This window comes from Cornus florida, unplaced genomic scaffold (genome assembly GCF_030987335.1).
Source record: "Cornus florida cultivar Cherokee Brave unplaced genomic scaffold, ASM3098733v1 CherokeeBrave_3.0.0_Hap2_Chr08, whole genome shotgun sequence".
Taxonomy (NCBI): Eukaryota; Viridiplantae; Streptophyta; class Magnoliopsida; order Cornales; family Cornaceae; genus Cornus; species Cornus florida.
In genome coordinates this window covers 6978843-6998138 of record NW_026775578.1, presented here as the reverse complement: position 1 = coordinate 6998138, position 19296 = coordinate 6978843, and the positions used below count along the sequence as shown (strand labels likewise).

General features: G+C 36.4%; 2 protein-coding genes across 3 annotated transcripts; one reads left to right on the top strand and one right to left on the bottom strand.

The window, feature by feature from the left end:
• The first annotated feature begins 6018 nt into the window (after nt 1-6018).
• Nucleotides 6019-7584, top strand: LOC132268370 (BRCA1-associated RING domain protein 1-like). 2 transcript variants are annotated; one of them, XM_059769225.1, is made up of 3 exons: nt 6019-6175; nt 6499-6637; nt 7173-7584. In XM_059769225.1, exons 2-3 carry the CDS (start codon nt 6533-6535, stop codon nt 7482-7484), a joined length of 417 nt encoding a protein of 138 aa, XP_059625208.1. In that variant the 5' UTR covers nt 6019-6175; nt 6499-6532; the 3' UTR covers nt 7485-7584. The 2 variants fall into 2 exon arrangements, with proteins under 2 accessions (XP_059625208.1, XP_059625209.1); XM_059769226.1 differs by lacking the exon at nt 6019-6175 and having other exon boundaries at nt 6212-6637.
• A 4018-nt stretch (nt 7585-11602) lies between these two features.
• Nucleotides 11603-18142, bottom strand: LOC132269136 (probable LRR receptor-like serine/threonine-protein kinase At5g48740). Its single transcript, XM_059770192.1, has 16 exons — nt 17609-18142; nt 16746-17286; nt 16186-16637; nt 15973-16090; nt 15822-15890; nt 15673-15741; nt 15511-15579; nt 15288-15359; nt 15093-15161; nt 14791-15026; nt 14507-14712; nt 14015-14141; nt 13803-13871; nt 12988-13177; nt 12781-12913; nt 11603-12101 (listed from the first exon to the last, which is right to left on the bottom strand). The coding sequence occupies exons 1-16, from the start codon at nt 17736-17738 to the stop codon at nt 11883-11885; spliced, it is 2769 nt and encodes a 922-aa protein (XP_059626175.1). The 5' UTR covers nt 17739-18142; the 3' UTR covers nt 11603-11882.
• Between the last annotated feature and the right edge of the window lie 1154 nt (nt 18143-19296).

The window sequence follows — 19296 nt, the reverse complement described above, 5'->3', positions numbered from 1 at the left end:
GTCCGTACAGATGGATTTCTTTTCAAGAGGGTAAAGATGGTAATATGTATCATCCAGCCTGATTTTGCTGACCTTGTAACAGAGGAGAAGATCAACCAAGTCAAGATCTAGGCCTCTGTCACGATTCAGAAGTAACAGAACGGACAGAACCCTAAGAAAATTGGGGTTAACTTGAAGAGGAGAAAGTTTCAACCTATTGAACACATAGCAAAAAAAAGGATGAAGAGGGAATCTAATAATATTGAGGTGATGAAGAGAAAACAAGACTTCGCCGGGAAGAAGACCGGTACCAGTTCTGACATGAACGTCCTTGGGACATTATCTAAAGTGAATATTGGAAGGGAGATGGAGCTTCATACGCAGAATATCCAAATCTATAGGCATGATGCTGAGGGTTATGATCTTTGGGAAAATGTGCAAATACTTTAAGAAGAAGAAACAGAACTAACCTTGAAAAGATGAAGATCAGCGAGGGATATTGTAAAAGAATTGAGAGTGAAGAACCTTTCACTGGATTCGCCGGAGAGTATCTGGATTGACTAGAAAAATCTGAGTTGCCTTGAGAGCACAAACTGAAATCGATTGACAGTGATTTGTGGGGGGTACGATAAGGGAAGATGTGGATATAAGGGAGTAGTTTATAAAGGGGAAGTGGTCCCGCTAACTGAGACATCAGGGGGTTAAAAAGATTTAAATTTCAAAGACATTAATTCTGAGGCCGACCGCTCGATGCCCCATGTGATCGTCTCGAGCCGTCGAATCATCATTAGCCGTCAAGTCATCATTAGGTCTATTGATAATCACACCCTAATTAATAAGGGAGTGATTATGGGGGCAGATGAGGATATCGAATGTGGCATGGGCCGAATCTAACCCGCATGATGAAGAATGGGCCAGAAAAATGGCCTGGGCCCAGATCAAGCTGTCGTAAGGCAAGCCCAAGAGTGAAGTTGAATGCCTGAAAGACGAATAGATCCATGGATACAAAAGCCTCAATGATAAGCCCAATGGAGGAAGTGAGTTAAGGATCTTCTATAACATTGTAAACAATCTATAAATAGATGAAAAATGAAGGAAAAAGGGGATCGAAATATTTAAAGTGTAATGAAACTCTGTTAATTTAGAAAGAGAAAATTTCTTGCATCTTCAGTTGTCCTCCTGACGTGGTTCACCATGAACAGTGACTCTTGGTGAGTATAATGTGTTCAACCCCTAAGGAGATGGGTATATGGATGATATCCATCTTTTAACTTGATCTTTTTATATTTTGGTAAAGTAGAGCAACACTTTTTGAGATTTGTCAAAAGAACGCTCAGAGAAAAGTTTGGCTATTTTGAGACAGTGACACCCCCTCAAGTTTGATACAGCTACCAAATATACCCTAATGATAATAAATTAACATTTTTACCCTTTGACTTTTATATTGAACAATTTAAATGTTAAAATGACTTTTCTACCTATAATCATTTCTATCCTTCTCTCCTTTTCTCTTCCTCCGCCTCAACACCAACACGCACATATATATAATAATACTTAGGTCCTCACTAGTGAGGATCTACAATATATTAACCACTGATGTGTACCAATATTAAATGGACACATCATTTTTAATTATCAAATTAAAGATGGTGGATAGATATTTACTTACCAAATCAGATATAGTGATTTGATTACCATCTATAATTTGATAATTAAAACACAATGTGTCAATTTATTATTGGTATACATCAGTGATCAGTATGTTGTAAATCTTCATTAGTGATGACCTAAGTATTGTCCGTATATATATACATACACCCTAACACACACACATATATATATATGTACACACACACACGCACACACACACATACACACACACACACACACACAAGGCGGCGGTGATGACAGCGAGCTGCCTCTCCTAATCGTCGGCAACTCTAGATATGCCGGTCTACTTTCGATTCTATTAACCCATAGAAACCCATAGTCACTGATGAGATAAGTGCAGCGATGGTTCGGCTGGAGGAGGGCTTGGTCATGATAGGCGATGGCAGAGATGATGTCGATGGGCTGGTTCGCGACAGAGAGCGCGAAACAGCGGTGGACGGAGCGGTGGTGACAAGGACAGTTCGAGGCGCGGCACCGGCAGGCAAGGAGAACTCGGCTGATCGAGATGGACTGGTTCAACCGTGGATGAATTGGCGGCGGCTCAGATGAGGGTGACGGCAGAGAGATTCAGCTTTGATGATGGAGGCTGTAATGGAGATGACGGCGAGCTCGGTGATGTGCAAAGCTGAAGACGGTGATGTGATGGCTTGGGCGTGGATGATGATGACGACGAGCTCGGCTTTGGATGATGGTGGCTGGAAAGTAAGGACAGCCAGAGAGAAAAATCCGGCGGTGATGGCTAAACTGTTCTGTAAATGGGTTGCTCGTTTTTTTTTTGCCTTGTAATTAAATTGGTGGTGATGATTAGTGGTGATGAGAGAAAATAAATTGCTGGAATACGCAGGGGTGGTTGTTGGGGTGGAGATGGTAGCGGTGGTTTGGGGGTGAGGATGGTGGTGGTTGTGGATTTTGGTGTGGTGGTGGAGCCAGAATCTGGTTGTAGGGTTATGGGTTGTAAGATTGATAGGGTGCTGAGGGTAATTTGGTCATTTAAGTATTTTGATATTTTATTAATAGAATATTGAAGGGTAAAATAAACTTTTCGTATGTTTTAAAGCTCTGTTTGGATGACAAATTTCACAAAGGGGTGTGATTGTTCCAAAATAGACAAACTTTCACAAGGGGATGTGATTATTTCAAAATAGACAAACTTTCATCTGAATATCCTTTTGACAAACCTCATAGAACTGCCTTTGTATTTTACCTTTTAATTTTTTTTTTTTATTGAGTGTGTATACGTGGGAATGGTATGAGCGGGTCTCATCGTTGGAGACTGTCCATGGTTTAGGGGATTGTTTTGGTGTACATGAGCGAAGGTGAGTGTGTGTATTAACGAATTTATTATATGTATTTTTTTTTATTTTCTTATTTTATTAAATATCTTTTCTTATTACTATTATTTTTGGTCTTCTTTAATTTTATTTTTTTGGGTCATTTTTTATAAAATAACAAGAAAATCTAAAATTATTTTAAAAAACTGGTGCAAACTGAGGTGTAGTTTAGTCTCTAATATAACTTGTGTAAAGGCCTTAACATGCTTACAGGGATACTTAGGAACAACAGAATTGTACCTAAAGTGATTTTAAGTCTGTCATTTCTTATAAAAACGTGAATGAAACTTTAAGGGATATTTTATTTAATTTTGTAAAGAGAGTTCTCAAGAATTCATACAAAATTTTAAATTACTATAATATAATTTCATGAAAACATGGAATAAGTCATGAGATTAAATGGTAGTTTATCCTGTAAATAATTAATTCGTGTCGTTTTGGGTTGAGGTGGCTCAATTCGTGTAACCTGTTTAAATATATGTATCATAAATAAATTTACATTTAAGTTTAAAAATTTTAAATTAATCTAATCAGACAATATAATTGTTATCATCATTCCATTCTTAAGTATTTCATATTTTCAACCAAATAATAGAATGAAAATAAACATTTTATTCAATTCTCATTTTTATTCCATTCCTACACATAAAATGTAACACAAATATTGTAGTGCGTCGGTCCTTCATTAACTATTCCTTAAACATAAATAAGAAGGAAGATAGAGTCATAAAAATAGAGTGTTCCCTTCATCTTCCCCTCCTGATAATTTAGAGCATTTATTTAATCTTTACCATATCCGAAGAACAAAATAGAGACCTGTGCTATTCCCACCTATAATACGTAGAATCTTTATTGCATACAAATAAATATATGAAATCCCCTTTGCTTTTATGCTTTTAGATATACAATTTTTGCATTGCCTCTCTTGTATTTAAGACAAATTTAATGGAAAAAAGTTGAAAAACTCTACTTGCCGGGCAAATGAGTTATGCCCTCAATTAAATCAAAATTTCTATTTTTGCTTTGTCTTCAACACTAATTTTTCTTTAAATTCTTGATAGATTGGAAAACTCAATATCTATCAACAATTGGGCATTGTTTTTATCTTCTTTTAAAAAAAAAGTAAATTGGACCTTTCATAGCGTGGTTTGACGTACCTGCAGATTTTTTTATTTAGCAAAAATTATTATTTTCTTCTTCTCAATTTCACTTAGATATAATCCCACTTGATTACAGAATTAAATTCTTTATATAATACATAAAAATTTGATACATTTTTATTTACATTAGTTTATTCTATATTATATTATATATCTAATATAATTTACACACCTACTTGAATTTAAAGTTTGAAAAATAGACAAGTAAAAATTCTATCATATTTAAATAATATTGTCACCTGCTTTTAAAATATTTACATACAAATAAATAGAGATACCACAAAAAATTCAATTCCAAGTCCGAGAAGAACTCCAGGAAAAAAGAAAATCATTTGTCAACTCAGATGTACATATTTTCTGTTACTCCTTACATATAAACATGTGTGTGTATTTGTGAATCAATCAATATGAAAGCATGATCAATTATGCTATTAATAATGTTCTAGTACCTGATGTTCTAGTACCCTTCTGATGGTATAAAATATAAGGTCTGAATAAACATTTAAATTTGGTCTGTACTTAATTTCTTGTTAGAACTTGTTTCAAATCAATGATAATGTTGCTGTTGTCTGGAGTATATTTTTGGGGTTAAGAAACTCTCCAGTCTATCTATATTTGCAGTGAATGAATAATTTTTGTCTGGTGTTTTTTCCTGCCCCTTGTAAGAATACATCAATAACTTTGCTCTTTACCCTGTTCATATAGTTGCAGACTGTCCTACTTTGCAATGCGATGCTTTTATATATATATATATATATTTCTTTTTACCTGGCAAATAACATATCCATACATTTAGAGTAGATGGTGGTTAACACCCTCAACCTTCCACTTTGGGAGATAAGGAGGTTTCAGTGGGTACAATCTTTGGTTGTTGCAATGTGATTCAATTGAGTAACCATAGTAAAAAGTGCTTGTATTCTGCAGCTAAGTGCTCAACTGCTCATGTTTTAGTTCTATTCTGCCTTTTGCCCTGGGAGAGTTTCTCAAGAAGTATATTTCCAGTTTTCTTCAAAAATCTGATTTACTTACAAAGAAAATCATAGAAACAAAAAGTTTGGGTTATGATTTGCCATTCCTTAAACTGGAAAATTCTTATTTTAATTTACTTGATATTTTCTCTTTTATTTTGTAATATTTAATCTGGTTGTTAGGTGTTTCATCTGTTATTGCTTTGGCCGTTTCTGACTTTGTCTGCTTTTCTATCATTGTGCATACAGAACAGTGAAGCAATCTGACTTTCGGGCTGCAGAGCCTAATGGAGCCAAATAATGGTTATTATGTGGATCTGCTGTGTCTGTTGACGAGAAGGTTGGTTCTCCATGTGTACAATGTAAAAATTTAGATGGATTTTCTTTTTTTCCCCCTCTGTGCCAAGGAGAAGGTTGGCTGTGTATAATGTCTAAACAATGTATGTCTTCTAGACATAGTCTGCATATGGTAAATGTGCTCATAGTAATGTTCAAATAGCAAAAATTAGACTTTGGATGAAGATCATCTCATGTGATTGCAATCGAAAAATGTTGGTGGTTCCAAAAGACACCACGAGTTCTATTTGGGGCCCACGATAGTTGAAATCTAATTTGCTTTCACATGGTTGTGATGGTGGTCATACTGAAAAAATTTCTAGCTTATTTATATGCTTTTATTTTTGTTATTTCCATTTGGTGGGTTTTTGTTTTGTGCATACAGGGGGATGAAAATGCTAGAATAATCATCTTAGATGAGGATCATATCTGCAAAAGCATATAAAAAGAAAATCACTCATGAAATTGAGCATCTAATTGTGCTGTTATTCCGATGGTTGGTTTTATTCTTCATGCGTCATCCTGAAATAACTTGATTGTCCTTTTTTGGCTTCTGATTTGCAGTATCTTTTGGTCAAATTTGCAAGCATACGTGGCACAATTGTGTCCAAGTTTTGGAAATCGAGTGTCACCCGTGTGATTGCAGCCACAGATGCAAATGGTGCATGCAGCAGGACGCTGAAAGTTCTTATTGCGATTTTGAATGGGAAATGGATACTGAAGATTGACTGTAAGCTCTGATTATGTGTTTCAGTTTGTTATTTATCTAAGTTCAAATTGTTTCATCTTTTTATCTTCGCTGCTGGGTAAAGAGCATAGTTAATTCCTTCACTTTTCTGTGTGTGCGGAATGCGGTGAAAGAAATTATTGGTCGGTCATTTTTGCATTGTAAATGTGATGTTTACTAACAATGAAAAAGATAATTCCACCGCCCACCCTGCCCACCCCCCTTGGAAGATGAAGAAGAAAAAGGAAAGAAAATTATATGATGTTTGAGTTACCAGTTCATCAATCTGGACTCATTTATGATCCTTTTTTCCATCTCTGATACAGCTTGATTTCTGGGTCCGCTGGGATAAAAGCATGCATGGAAGCTAAGAAACAGGTGGAAGAAGAAACTTACGAAGTTAGCCTGGACAGTCATGACTGTTGTGATGGCCCCAAAACTAGAAGACCGAGGGCATCGGATAATGTAAGAGCATGATGAAAGAAATAACAATTATTTTTTATGTTTTTGCACATGGCTGGGAACTTGAATAGAGTGACTAGAAAATAATTCATTTCCATATATATTTTTTTTCGTTTGGCAAGAAACTTAATCACCCACTTTGCCCTTATGGTACTTAAACCTTCAAACTTTCTACTTGCGAAAGGTGAGGAAGTACCAATGGGCTATAGGCTATAGCTCTTGGTAAATGAGGTATTTTTTGTGTCAATAATCGGAGAAGTTGATAATTTGAGTCAATCTAATTTCATTGTGTGATTTTGGACAATGGGATTAAAGCACAAGATTTCAAGTTTCAAGTGAGATCTGAGTATTTTTTTTCTTGGGGCTGTTCTCTGATTTGGTTCCACTTTTGTGAATATACTGTTCGTGTATGTTTTTTGGTTTCCAATAGTTTGTTCATCAACTTGGTGGTCAAAATTCAGGTTTCTGGTGTGTCATCTTCTATAATTTATCCTTTTACTCAATCGAGTTTTCAGTGAGTGTTCTGTTTCCTTTGCAGGCACCAAAGCTGCTCTTCAACGGGTTGGTTTTTATTTCTGTGGGGACTTTTGGGCAGCTTACAAGGAAGAACTCCAAGCTCTTGTTAAAACTGCAGGTGGTAGTGGCACGAAGTAATGCTACCCATGCAACTTCTTCAACTACCCTAGTCGTTCATAATCTTGATCCGCCACACTGGTGCCAGCCAGGAGAAGGGGGTTCTTTTGCAGCACAAAGGCTAGAGAAAGCTAATGAAATAGGGTGTAAAGTCATTGGGCACACATGGTGGCTTCTGGAATCAATTGCAGCATGTAAGCTGAGGTGGAATATGTAATGCAGATGATTTTTTGTACAATGGCCCTGGCCCTTCAAGACTTATCCAAGCTGTCCCATCACACGAAGAACATATAATACATTCCAGTATCCCTTTCATTTATTCATTATACATCAACATAGTTCATCTCATGGTGAAACATTCACATACCATTTAATCCAATTATCATAATTATAGTTCAAAAAATATATGATTAAGATTTAAAATCCATATCTTACAACGTTTAGACAGCTTATATTAAAGTTATAGTCCATAAATATAATTACAATAACGAGAGTCCACAAATCTCTATATCAAATGTAACAAACTAAGGTTTTACAAAAACATATGGGACTTGAATACAAAAATAGCAAAATGGTCTTTTAATTCAAATTAGGCCTGTTGTGGAACGTCATCAGTCACTTCATTCTCATTTCCTGAAAAATGTTAAAATGAAGGGGTAAGCATAATGTCACGCCCCGTCTATGGAGGTTGTACCACGCAGGCGACACGCAGACGCTAAGGAGGACGCTGCATGGCAACTGCATGGCAAGTGGAGTTTCTAGAGTCTTCCGGAGTAGTCTAGAGTTGTGTGGAAGATTCTAGATATGTGTAGTATATTCTAGAAGTGTGTGGAAGGTTCTAGAATTCTTCAGAATTGTGTGGAGTAGTATGGAGGGTTCTAGAATGTTGTAAATATGTATGGAGATGTGTAGAAGGTGGAAGAAGATTCTAGAGAATCAATCTTCACCGTTGGTTAGAATGCATCCTAGCCATCCATTAGGGATGGGGATGCCTATAAATAGGAGTAGGACTTCATTTTGCAAACAACAAGTCCTAGAGTGAGTCTTGAGAGCCTTGTAGAGAGCTTGAGTGTTAGCCTTGTACAAAGCATTCTTTGAAGTAATAGAAGTGTTATTTCCTTGCCAACTTAAGTGCCTTAGTGTGTGTGAGTGTGCAAGCCAAGTGAGGAGAGGGCGAGGGCAACTACAACACTAGTAAGCGCACGAGGGGAGTGTGTTGGCTAAGGTGTGCATGGGAGTTAGGCTGACCAAGTACTTGCGAGAGTAAAAGCAACGTCTTGGTGCCGCACGGGAGCAGCTAGAGTGGTGCTGAAACTCTAAGCCCGTGACAATAAGCTCAGTAGGAGGTGCCTAAGGTACACCTCTTGAGACTCCGTGAATCTACATAATGAATAGTAATAAGGAAATTGGGACCATATCATGTCGGGAGTAAAAATATGATTACGATAACACATTATTAATCCAATACCACAAATAAATATGCTATGCAATGAGATGCCATGTAATGTCACTCCCCGTTTTTTAAAACCATTTCCATCATCATTTTCAAACCGTTAGTGAACCCGTCCCATGGCAACTCCATGGCGGCACGAGAGGTGGATTGGCCATTGTCCCTGACCCATGTCAACTCCATGGCGTCATTTGGGGCCCAGGTAACAAAACCACGCTAGGGCAATATCCCTAGTCCCCTCTAGGCCTCACTAACGCTGCGGTCCCTGAGCAACTCTTAGGCGACTGGGTTTTTCACAAAATCCTTTTCAAAATTCTTTCCCAAATATATATATATATTTCTATCTCTTTCCCAATGAAGTGCATAGATAGTTTATGCCTTTTATGTCATATCAACATGTATCATCACACACTAATTTTAAGATTTAACTACTTAGCATGCTTCACAAGAAGTTTCAAAGAAATAACATACTTCCTTTAACAAGATTCTAACCTGGTAAGCAAGTAAGACATGAAATTAAATTCATATAAACATGCTATTTCATGTAACACCAATTGAAATACACAGACACATATCTCATTACAACAATATGATCATTTTAAGGAAAACTAACACAATTTAATATGCTCGACAACAAATCAAGTAAGATGATTCACAAAGGAGCGAGAAAAAGTGAATTAAGAACTCCTACCTTCAAAATTATGAAAATCCTCAAATTTTGTGCCCTAGTTTTGAAATCCCTAGAGTTGGCCAAATAAGGAATTGTTTATACCCACGCGTAGATCTCGCCGTGCTCTCCGATTTGCCGCAAACGGCAGCAAAAAATATCACTTGGTGAAGGAGAAATCAAGGCGTGAAGTTTGTAGGAAAAAGAAAAGAAAAAGAAAAACAGAGAAGGAAAGAAAAGCTGCGTGAGGGAGATGAGAGAAATGGGACTGTAATGACCCTTTGTCATGCAATGACTTAAAATATCAGCAGGCTCCATTAATTAAAAGAATTTCTTTTATATATACATATATAGCACAAACATTACTGCATAGACTTGGATACAATTCATCTATGGATGATTACAAGGTGGTGTAACTTTTCCATAAGTATATTGATATATTTGACAAACTTGTACACATTACTTTTCCTCATACTATGTACACATTTTTTTTGATACCTAAAAGCAGATAAATCATCTGTTACGCGGAAACAAAGCATTTTATCAATAACTCTTCCTGCCTGATTTGATAAGTAGTGTAGCACTTGTAAAGTTAGAGTCTTGAGTGAAGTCTCTACGTGAATTTAGGTGTCGCTCAATTCGTCCAAGCACACCTAAATCATAACAACAAATGTGAGAGAGTTATTTTCACGTGCGACTCTCAGACTTTACTTCGATCTTAACTACAAATGTATGAGAGTCATTTTCATGTATGACTCGACCTTATTTCGTAGACTGCACTAAAACGTCCAATCACGATCTTCTAACTGCAACGATGGAACCCAATAATTCTCACTCCCGAATATATGAACTCGGATACAATTCATCTATAGATGATTACAATTTACAAGGTGGTGCAACTTTTCCATAATTATATTGATATATTTGTCAAACTTGTATATTTTACTTTTCCTCATGCATACATTTTTTTGATACCTAAAACTAGATAAATCATTTATCTATAAGTCTTCCTGCCTCATTAGCTTTACGGGGGTAATTAGAATACTCATTCATGTTGGTTTTTTGAGCCGTTTCTTTATTTGCATGCTTTCAAATGCAAATGTGCTCCTCAAAAAAAAAAAACTTGCATGCCTAATAACCCAAGGACCATAAGTACTTGTGAAGTTGGTGACGTGAAAAGTCACAAATCTTTCGGAAGAGATCATCTTTGATGTACTCTCGTTTCCCAGTGAAGTCTCTCCGCTAATTTAGGTGCGTATTGAGATAATGACATACTCTAATATCAAACCTTTAATTCGTCCAAACAGACCTAAATCGCAACAACAAACGTGAGAGAGTTATTCTCATGTGTGACTCTCGACTTTACTTCGATCTTAACTACAAATATAAGAGGGTTATTCTCATGTGTGATTCGTGACTTTATTCCGTGAACTGCACTTAAGCATCCAATAACAATGTTGTGACTGCAACGAAGCTTGATTCCCCATCAATCGTGAGTTCTTGCAATGGCTTGATTTTACTTGTTCATAGAGAACAAACTTTCTTTTTTCTTTTTTCTTTTTATACCCATGAAACACAAAAAATTATCCCAAAATTCAAGAAATTACCCTCTTTCCGTTTTACCCTCCATCATCTCACTCCCAAAAAGAATGTATGGACTTCAGTACCATTCATCTATAGATGACTACAAGGTGGTGCAACTTTTCCATAATTATATTGATATATTTGACATACTTGTAAATTTTACTTTTCCTGGTACTATGTATGTATTTTTTCGATACCTAAGAGTAGATAAATCATTTGTTACCCATAAACAAAGCACTTTATCATCAGCATTTTATCAAACTTCTTATTATTGGTGTAGGTCACTTCCATAACTTTCACATAAATAGTCACATACACACCTAGGGGTGAAGTTGGGCAGCACCAACCCGAGGCTGATCCAAACCCAATGTAAACCCGAATTCAGGTGGGCTTGGCTTAGTCCAGGTCCGATCTAATTTCGGGTTCAGCATGTCAACCCGAATCCAAATATTTTCAAGTTGGGCTGGGCTGCCCCCCTTCGCACCAGCTTTCCTTTCCTTTGAGGGAGGAGAGAACCAGCTAGACAAATGCACCGGTAGCCACTGAAACATTTAGATTCCAAGGAACATTTAGAATCCAAGGAACCAAGAGAAAGTAATCTGACAAGTACTATGTGCCCAAATTGTTGTACCATTCCAAGTTTTCTTTCCAAACATGAAAAAGTGGACTGTTATTTCCTTTTGTACAAGAATCTTCAAGTCTCTGCACAAGCATTACTAGAAGAAATTTTCATTACTACATATGCAGAAGAGATTTACATTATATAAATTGAGATATTCTCAGCTGTAGTAATTTTTCAAAATAACATATGTCTCTCAGCTCCAAGACTAAAATCTCTCTCTACATAATCCATAGTGAAAAACCTTATGCAAAAATTTAGGATAAATGTATTTTTTGTTGATTTGACTAGAACATCAATCCATATGTCCCATAGATGCAAGATAAGAAAGTTGAATGCTGTAGGCTTCTTTCAGCTCTGCCAATACCTCTGAAATAGTAGGCCTCCGCGATGCGTCTCTCTCTACCGACCTTGAAGCAACAGAAGCTGCCTTTCTCATGCTCTCCATATCAAAGGTTCCCTTCAAGCTCTCGTCCACTATCTCAAATGCCCCTGCCTGCAAGTACGGCTTCGCCTGCAATTGGTGGGTGACCAATTCAATTTACTTGTATTTTTTTTATTCATCCATATCATTGTCTGCTAGATGTTCAGGGTTTTCAATATCAAAATTCTCTTCAGTAATGAGATGCATAAACAAGCAAATCTGATATATTTAACCTTAGGAAATCTGGTCTTTTGTATCACATAAGGCAGCTTATTGATAATATATGTTGAACAAATGGCTAGCCAAGACATCTAATATCATGTACAAGCAGAAACCAAAAACATGGGACATCTAATACAAGACAAACCGATGAATCACAGCATTAAAGCCAAACTTCACTCAAGTGTTAAAGCAGAGAGAGCACATCAAAGTCCTTTAATACCATCAAAATTTCAACTTTGAACATAGAAAAGAAAAAAAAAGAAAAGAAAAGAAAAAAAGATCTAATTGTTCCACTTGCTTTAGTCATATTTTTCACTTAAAAGATGTAAGATTGACAACCGAAAGTCAGGAAGGACGATAAAACTGTGTTAATTCTCAAAGGAACAAATGTATTAGAACCATAGCCACCCTTTGATAGTACTACTGAAGATATATGTAAACTATAAAAAGCATAAATAGATCAGATCTATATCTCCTACACTAACACTTAATATGGTACATTGGCAAACTAAGGATTAGCAGACATGATAAGAACTTATAGGTTTACCCATAAAACCAAATTGACGGAATCTGGAGTGCCAGAGTGACTTAATGGTTCTCGACCGCAGACGAGCTCCAGAAGAACAACCCCAAAACTATAGACGTCACTTTTCTCGGTTAGTTGTTGGGTGGAATAGTACCTGCACATGGATATAAAATTGAGTGTAGGGATGAAAATAGAGTCATCAAGAATGATGAAATGAGAAACACATACTCGGGATCAAGATAGCCAGCAGTGCCCTTAACAACAGTGGTCACATGAGTTGCATCTGCCTGGATTACTTGCTTAGAGAGGCCAAAATCACAGACCCTGGCATTCATCTCCATGTCCAAAAGGATATTGCTGCACTTCACATCGCGGTGTATGATTCGAGGATTGCTCCCATTGTGCAAGTAGTCCAACCCTTCAAAAGAAAAGGGGTTCAGCTTTGATCCATTAAATATTAATGATGTCCATCATCTATTGTACAATGCTAAATTATCCTAGCTAGGAACAAAATTGTTAATCAGGCAGGAAGTATCTTCTGGTCTCCATTAACAAATCATAACCTGATAAGTAGGATATCCAGCTCTCAATAATGATAAAATTATGGTCCACCAAAAACTTTACTGGAATTTGCTACTTTATAACTGGCAAAATATATTGGCATTCTAATTCCTCAGGAATACACTAGATCTCCAAAGAAATATTTGTCTATATATCTATTCTAAAAACAGCATGATTCTATTGGATAATTGGAATTGTCTACAGCCCCATTAGCAAGTTTAATACGTGTGTTTCAATCCCGATCACCACATTTGAGAACTGCTGTTTTGGCACAAAAGCTTCAATATGAGAATGATTTCTTAGGACCTAACTTCAAGACTTACTCATCTCACATCTGAGGAAAGGAAATTCAATTTTAAAGGTTTTTGCTTTCATTCATTATTTCCTTCTGTTTGTGTGTGCGTGTTTACTTTTTGTTTTTATTTGTTCAAGTTTTCCTATATAAATTTCGGTTAAAGGTTGGATATTTCACAAACAATTACCTTTTGCAGCATCAACAGCGATTTTCAGTCTGCGAACCCAGCTTAATGTTATTTTTTTACTGTTTGTACCTGAAACAGTAACTTATCTAATCATCAGAAACATTGTTAATAGTAAAATGGAGGCTTTACAGGCAGAATAAATTAACAGAATTTGAATACATGACTGGACTGAAGGAAAAAATAAACAGTAAGCATTTCCATGCATACCATACCATAAAGGTTATCAGCCAATGATCCACCAGGCAAATACTCGTAAACTAGTATTTGTTGCTTTGACTCTTGACAAAATCCTTCCAAAGATACAAGATTTTGGTGACGAATTTGTGACAAGAGACACACCTAGAAACAACCCATAAATGAAAGTGAGGCAGCTTTACATAAGATGATTCCTTCTTTAGATTGAATCTAATAGGTGAACCAGAGAATTCTGAAAACTCGGGGTAAAAAAGCCATGGGAATTGAACATGACTTTCAATCTCCAAACCATTATACTTGAAATCAAGAGTATCAACTATAAAACACCCAATGGCATATATGACTACAAAGTGCAAGCAAAAGGACCATCAATCACCACTAAAATTTATATTGAGATCAATCAGGATATACTAACAGTCACTAATTAAGAAAATAAAGGTCATCAGCCTGGCATGCCTTGTAAATGGTGTCACATAAAGTAAAATAGTGAAAGAGGTTAGATGATGAACCTCATTGATAAAAGAATCAGCCCCGAGTTGGGTTTTGTCAAACCGCACTTTTACAGCTACTACTTTCCCATCTGAAAGCTTTCCAAGGTAAACAGATCCAAAACTACCACGGCCTATAACCTGCTTAAAGTTATTTGTAGCAGCTTTGATTTCTTTGTAGGAAAAGGCTCTTGCTACATTCCAGTTCCGCATCTGTGTTTCAGCCCCTAACAATCCAAAAAATGATGCCTTATGAGAATAAACCAACAATTTGCAGTGGTGAAAATGATGTGAACTTTACATACCTGCACCATATGTCACTTCAGTTTTATTTCTCCTCGTGTACAAGAACACTGAAAGAGAAACAATGAGAGCAGCTAATACGGCTCCTCCTACTGCACCAAGTAAAATTGCTATATGATTATGACCATCATGCTTCTTTTTAGTAAAGACAGTGACTTGTGGCGTCTCAATTGAAGGATTGTTTGGAACATCATTGCATGTCGATGTGGAGAAAGCAAGGCACAAATTCCCTGTTGTTCTGCACAGAATTGATGAATCAAATTCTGATATATAGAGAATAAACAACCAGAATGTCACTCCATACCTAACTTCCAAACTTTCTCTGTTCAAAGACTCTGGAAGAGTGCCTTGTAATTTGTTGTATTCCAGATTCCTGAAGATCGCGGAAGAGTATATCAAATTTGTACATCACTGACTGATGCAGTTAATCTTACTTACACCTAGGTGAAGTTCCTTCATTGAATTTTTTAAATTGGGTGATCAGATAATGCTTACTTACAATAGGTGAAGGTCCTCCAACTCTCCCAAGCTTTCGGGAACTATTCCCTCTAACCTATTGTTTTGCAAGTCCCTCCATAGAAAACATGAAATGCAGTATTAGTATCACATTTTGGATCTATATATTGGTAAAGGACAATATTTTCTTTTTTCTCCCACTTATGTTAATTCAACTTTCCAGCAGAAGTACATAGCCCTAAAGATTTGAGATAACTTGAACTTACAAAATTTGAAGGTTAATTAAGTTTTCCAAATCCGAACCAAAGGATGTTAGCTGATTAAAACTCAGATTCCTGCAGTGTTCAGTTTATGCAATGTTTTAAGTAATGCTATATATAGAAAAAAAAATTGAACTATAAGCACAGCACTCTTTAGTGGGGCATTACAATTTTTCAAGATGCTGTAGGCTACCCAAGTTTTGTACCTCTCCTGCAAGTGATGTATTGTGCAAATCCCTGAACATAAGATCATAAAATAAATGCAAGAAGCATGGTAGTAATGATAACGAGTCATGAATTGCTAATAACAAGCTTACAGTGCTTTAAGATCCAGTAAATCACCAAATGTAGGACTGATTGACCTCAAGTTGATGTCAAAAAGCTCCCTAAGACAAAGTGAAAGCCAATATCAGTAACACAAGGAACAAAAAGAAAACACAACAAATCACCCATGTGGTAGTTGCATACAAAGAAGTAACCAAACTTCCTTCGCATCCAATACGATCCCAAGGTGAAGGTAAACATGGATCATCTTGCCACCCCAAATCTAAACCGGTCGATTGCTGAATAACCTGAAGTGCTGAGACTACAACAAAGATATCAACAAACCATGAGTATAATGAATGATCTTATCCATGGACAGAACATATCAAGAATGCAAAATTGAAAATGTAATAGTACCTGTAGTTGAAGAAGATTCCACAGGAATGTCAACAATCTCATAGACCTCAATTGCATTGACTTGGGGGTAGAAGCTGATGTTCTTCAATGTGATGTTCAAGCTCCTGATCCCCTTTTTGGTAAAGAATAGAGCACTGACTTCTGACATCTTCACGGTGTAGTTTGATTGAACAACATCCCCATTAATTAGCACATCAAACGATGGAGACACAGGAAGAATCCCAGCGAAATACAGGACAATATAGTAGTCTCCTAGAACATCAAGAGGGAGGTTATACATCAAATTACCCGCCCGTGCCAAAACTCTTGCAGTTTGAAGAACAGTGATAGGGGGACTCTCCTCAAGACTAGACAGATTGAAGCTAAGCTGAATATTGAACGCAGTTGACGGATGAAAGGGGGCATAATCTTCATCAGCATCCCAAATTCGATCATATGGATCCAAAGGGTATCTATTATTTCAAAAAAAAAAAAAAAAAAATGTAAAATAGAGAAGAAAAAAAAAAACTTGCATTGTTCCTCTAAGCAACACAATAAGAAGAGGTTGTATAAGTTCTTACTGCAGTGAGCCATTGGTGTAACCACAATTGATTCTGTAAGACTTCCTAAGTGACTTATTTTGGAGATCTCCCATTCCACTTCTGTAAGATGCTTGAGGAAGAGGCCGGACTTCGATAGAAGAAATAACAGGAAATCCTCCATCCGGGATTGATAGAAAACACAAAGGCAGAACGTCCTTATTGGCTGGCCATATGAACTCCTCGGTCCGTGGATCAGAAGTAGTAAGGTTTACAGTAGTGGTAATAGCTGTCCCAAGAGAAACAGAGAATGCTGGTGGTTTCCCAAGTCCGTCATAATTCCTATACACAAATTGGGCTCTAACAAGAACCAAGGATGACACATTCTTTACAGGTAGCCTATAACAATGTCGACCTTGGGAATCCGGGAAGAATCGTACGGGAAGATGAGATGAGGAGGTACCCTCAATGGAACCGACTGTAGTTGTGTTGCCACCACTAACATAAGTATCATCAGATTCCCATGAAATATTAGAAGAATCAATAAAGTTTGAAGTTCCACCACATGATAAACTCAAAAAACCTGTTTCATAATTCCATTGACATCATGTAAGCAACGTTTAAATCCAAGGTCTTATACATCCATTATCACAAAGCAAAGATAAGCGCTGTATTATAGATTATGTTAAGCATCAATAATAATTTAAAATATCCAAATTAAGCTGATTAAAGCATAATTCTTAAGCATCAAAGCAGACTAGAAATGTAATTTGTTGTGAAAGCCAACAACATAAATCAGTGAGACATTAAAAGGAATTAGTCCTCAATTAAAGTAAATGCTGAAAATTTCATAACCAAAAGAGTGTGAACTATGAAGGAAAATAAAAAAGACAAACAATAGATACCATCTTGATCACATAATGCGACTTTGCCAATGCCACAGAACAGTAAGAACCCAAACCAGAGACACCAGTGCAACCCCATGAAGAGTTCAAGACTACGCAAGAAGTGTTGATTCGGATTACGACGACTCATGAGAGGACAAATGTAATGGAAGAACAAGAAGGAAAAAAAAAGAGATGAAGATGGGATTGGTACAAATGGGTCATTTTTTTGTGGGTGACAAATTGATGAGTGTAATCGAGTAAAGTAAGGTCATGACAATGACGTTGTTGTGAGCTATAAAAAGGGCTGAAATGGAGGGTCTTGATGAGAGAGAAACTAGAGAGAGACAGTGATGATGATGAAGGCGTGGTCAGAGATGATGATTGTATAAAAGCAGAAAGATAATAGACAAGAAGAGAAAGGCCAACTAAACTGATTATGTTCAAGAACACCACCACCCTCCATCTCTCTCTAGTTCAAAAACATAAAATGTCCACTTCATGACACCTACCTTGCTAGATACGTTGTCATTCGGTTGAAAATTTGCAATCGCACACACCTACAATATTACTTGTAGGTTTGAACACTCCAACCAGGACGGATCTAGAAATTTATATAGAGGGGTTTTTTCATATTTTCAGTGGAGCAATTTTAAAATTTTATGGGTATAAATGCAAAAAAGTACAAATTTAAAAGTATAAAATGCAATAACAAAAAAATTAGAGTAGGGGCAAATGCCCCTACTGAACCATAGTACATTCGTACCCGACTCCAACTCAACTTTTGAGGAGGGGAGATCATACTATCGGATAAAATTAGATACATTTTGAGAATGTGGTAAAAATATATATATATATATATATGAATATATTTTCCAAATATTCTGATAGGACTTTTACATATATCTAATAAAATTACTGAAAATTCACCTAGAGATCAATGGGTGATTGAAAATTAGGACCCATTTGTATTACATAACATTTGACAGCCAAATTTTAATCCTATGGTAAATAAAACTTGCCCCTTCCAAAAACCTCAATTGAAGATACATTTCATAGGTTTAGAGTCACAGATCACCTTTTTTAATGAGAGAAATGATTTGCATCGGATGCTTGCACAACCAGCATCCAAGAAATGAATCATTGCATTAGTTCTCGTTTTTAGCTTTGCTTTCAAATTCAAACTCCATTTAGATTATCTTTCTCATGAAGGAAAATTACTTTCAGTACATAAAGATTATCTTTCTCATGAAGCCACAATCAATACATTCCACGGCCTAAGGAAACACACGGATATTAATGATGTCCACTGCCATCAGTTAAATTGACCATGCACTAATTGAATTCTGCCACTTTTTCCATTCTTCGTAGTAAGGTATGAATATAGAACATTGCTTTTTGCTTCAGCTTAAAGGTATTCACATTCATACCATTAGATTCATTTGGCTCTAGTGATGTACCCTCCTACAATAACATGGAAAGTTGAACATTCAAGTTGCATGTGAGTAATAATAGTATAAGGCTTGTTTTCGAAAAATTATTACATGTACCATCCGAGAGAGAGAAAAAACAAAAATTTATTACATGCCGATCACTAATTGACACACGCAAGCAGCTGTCATTCGAGCCTATGAAATTAGTAACATTATCCATGAACATATTGAGCAATATAATAGAGTATTCATGGTCTTAATAAAAGGAATGATAGG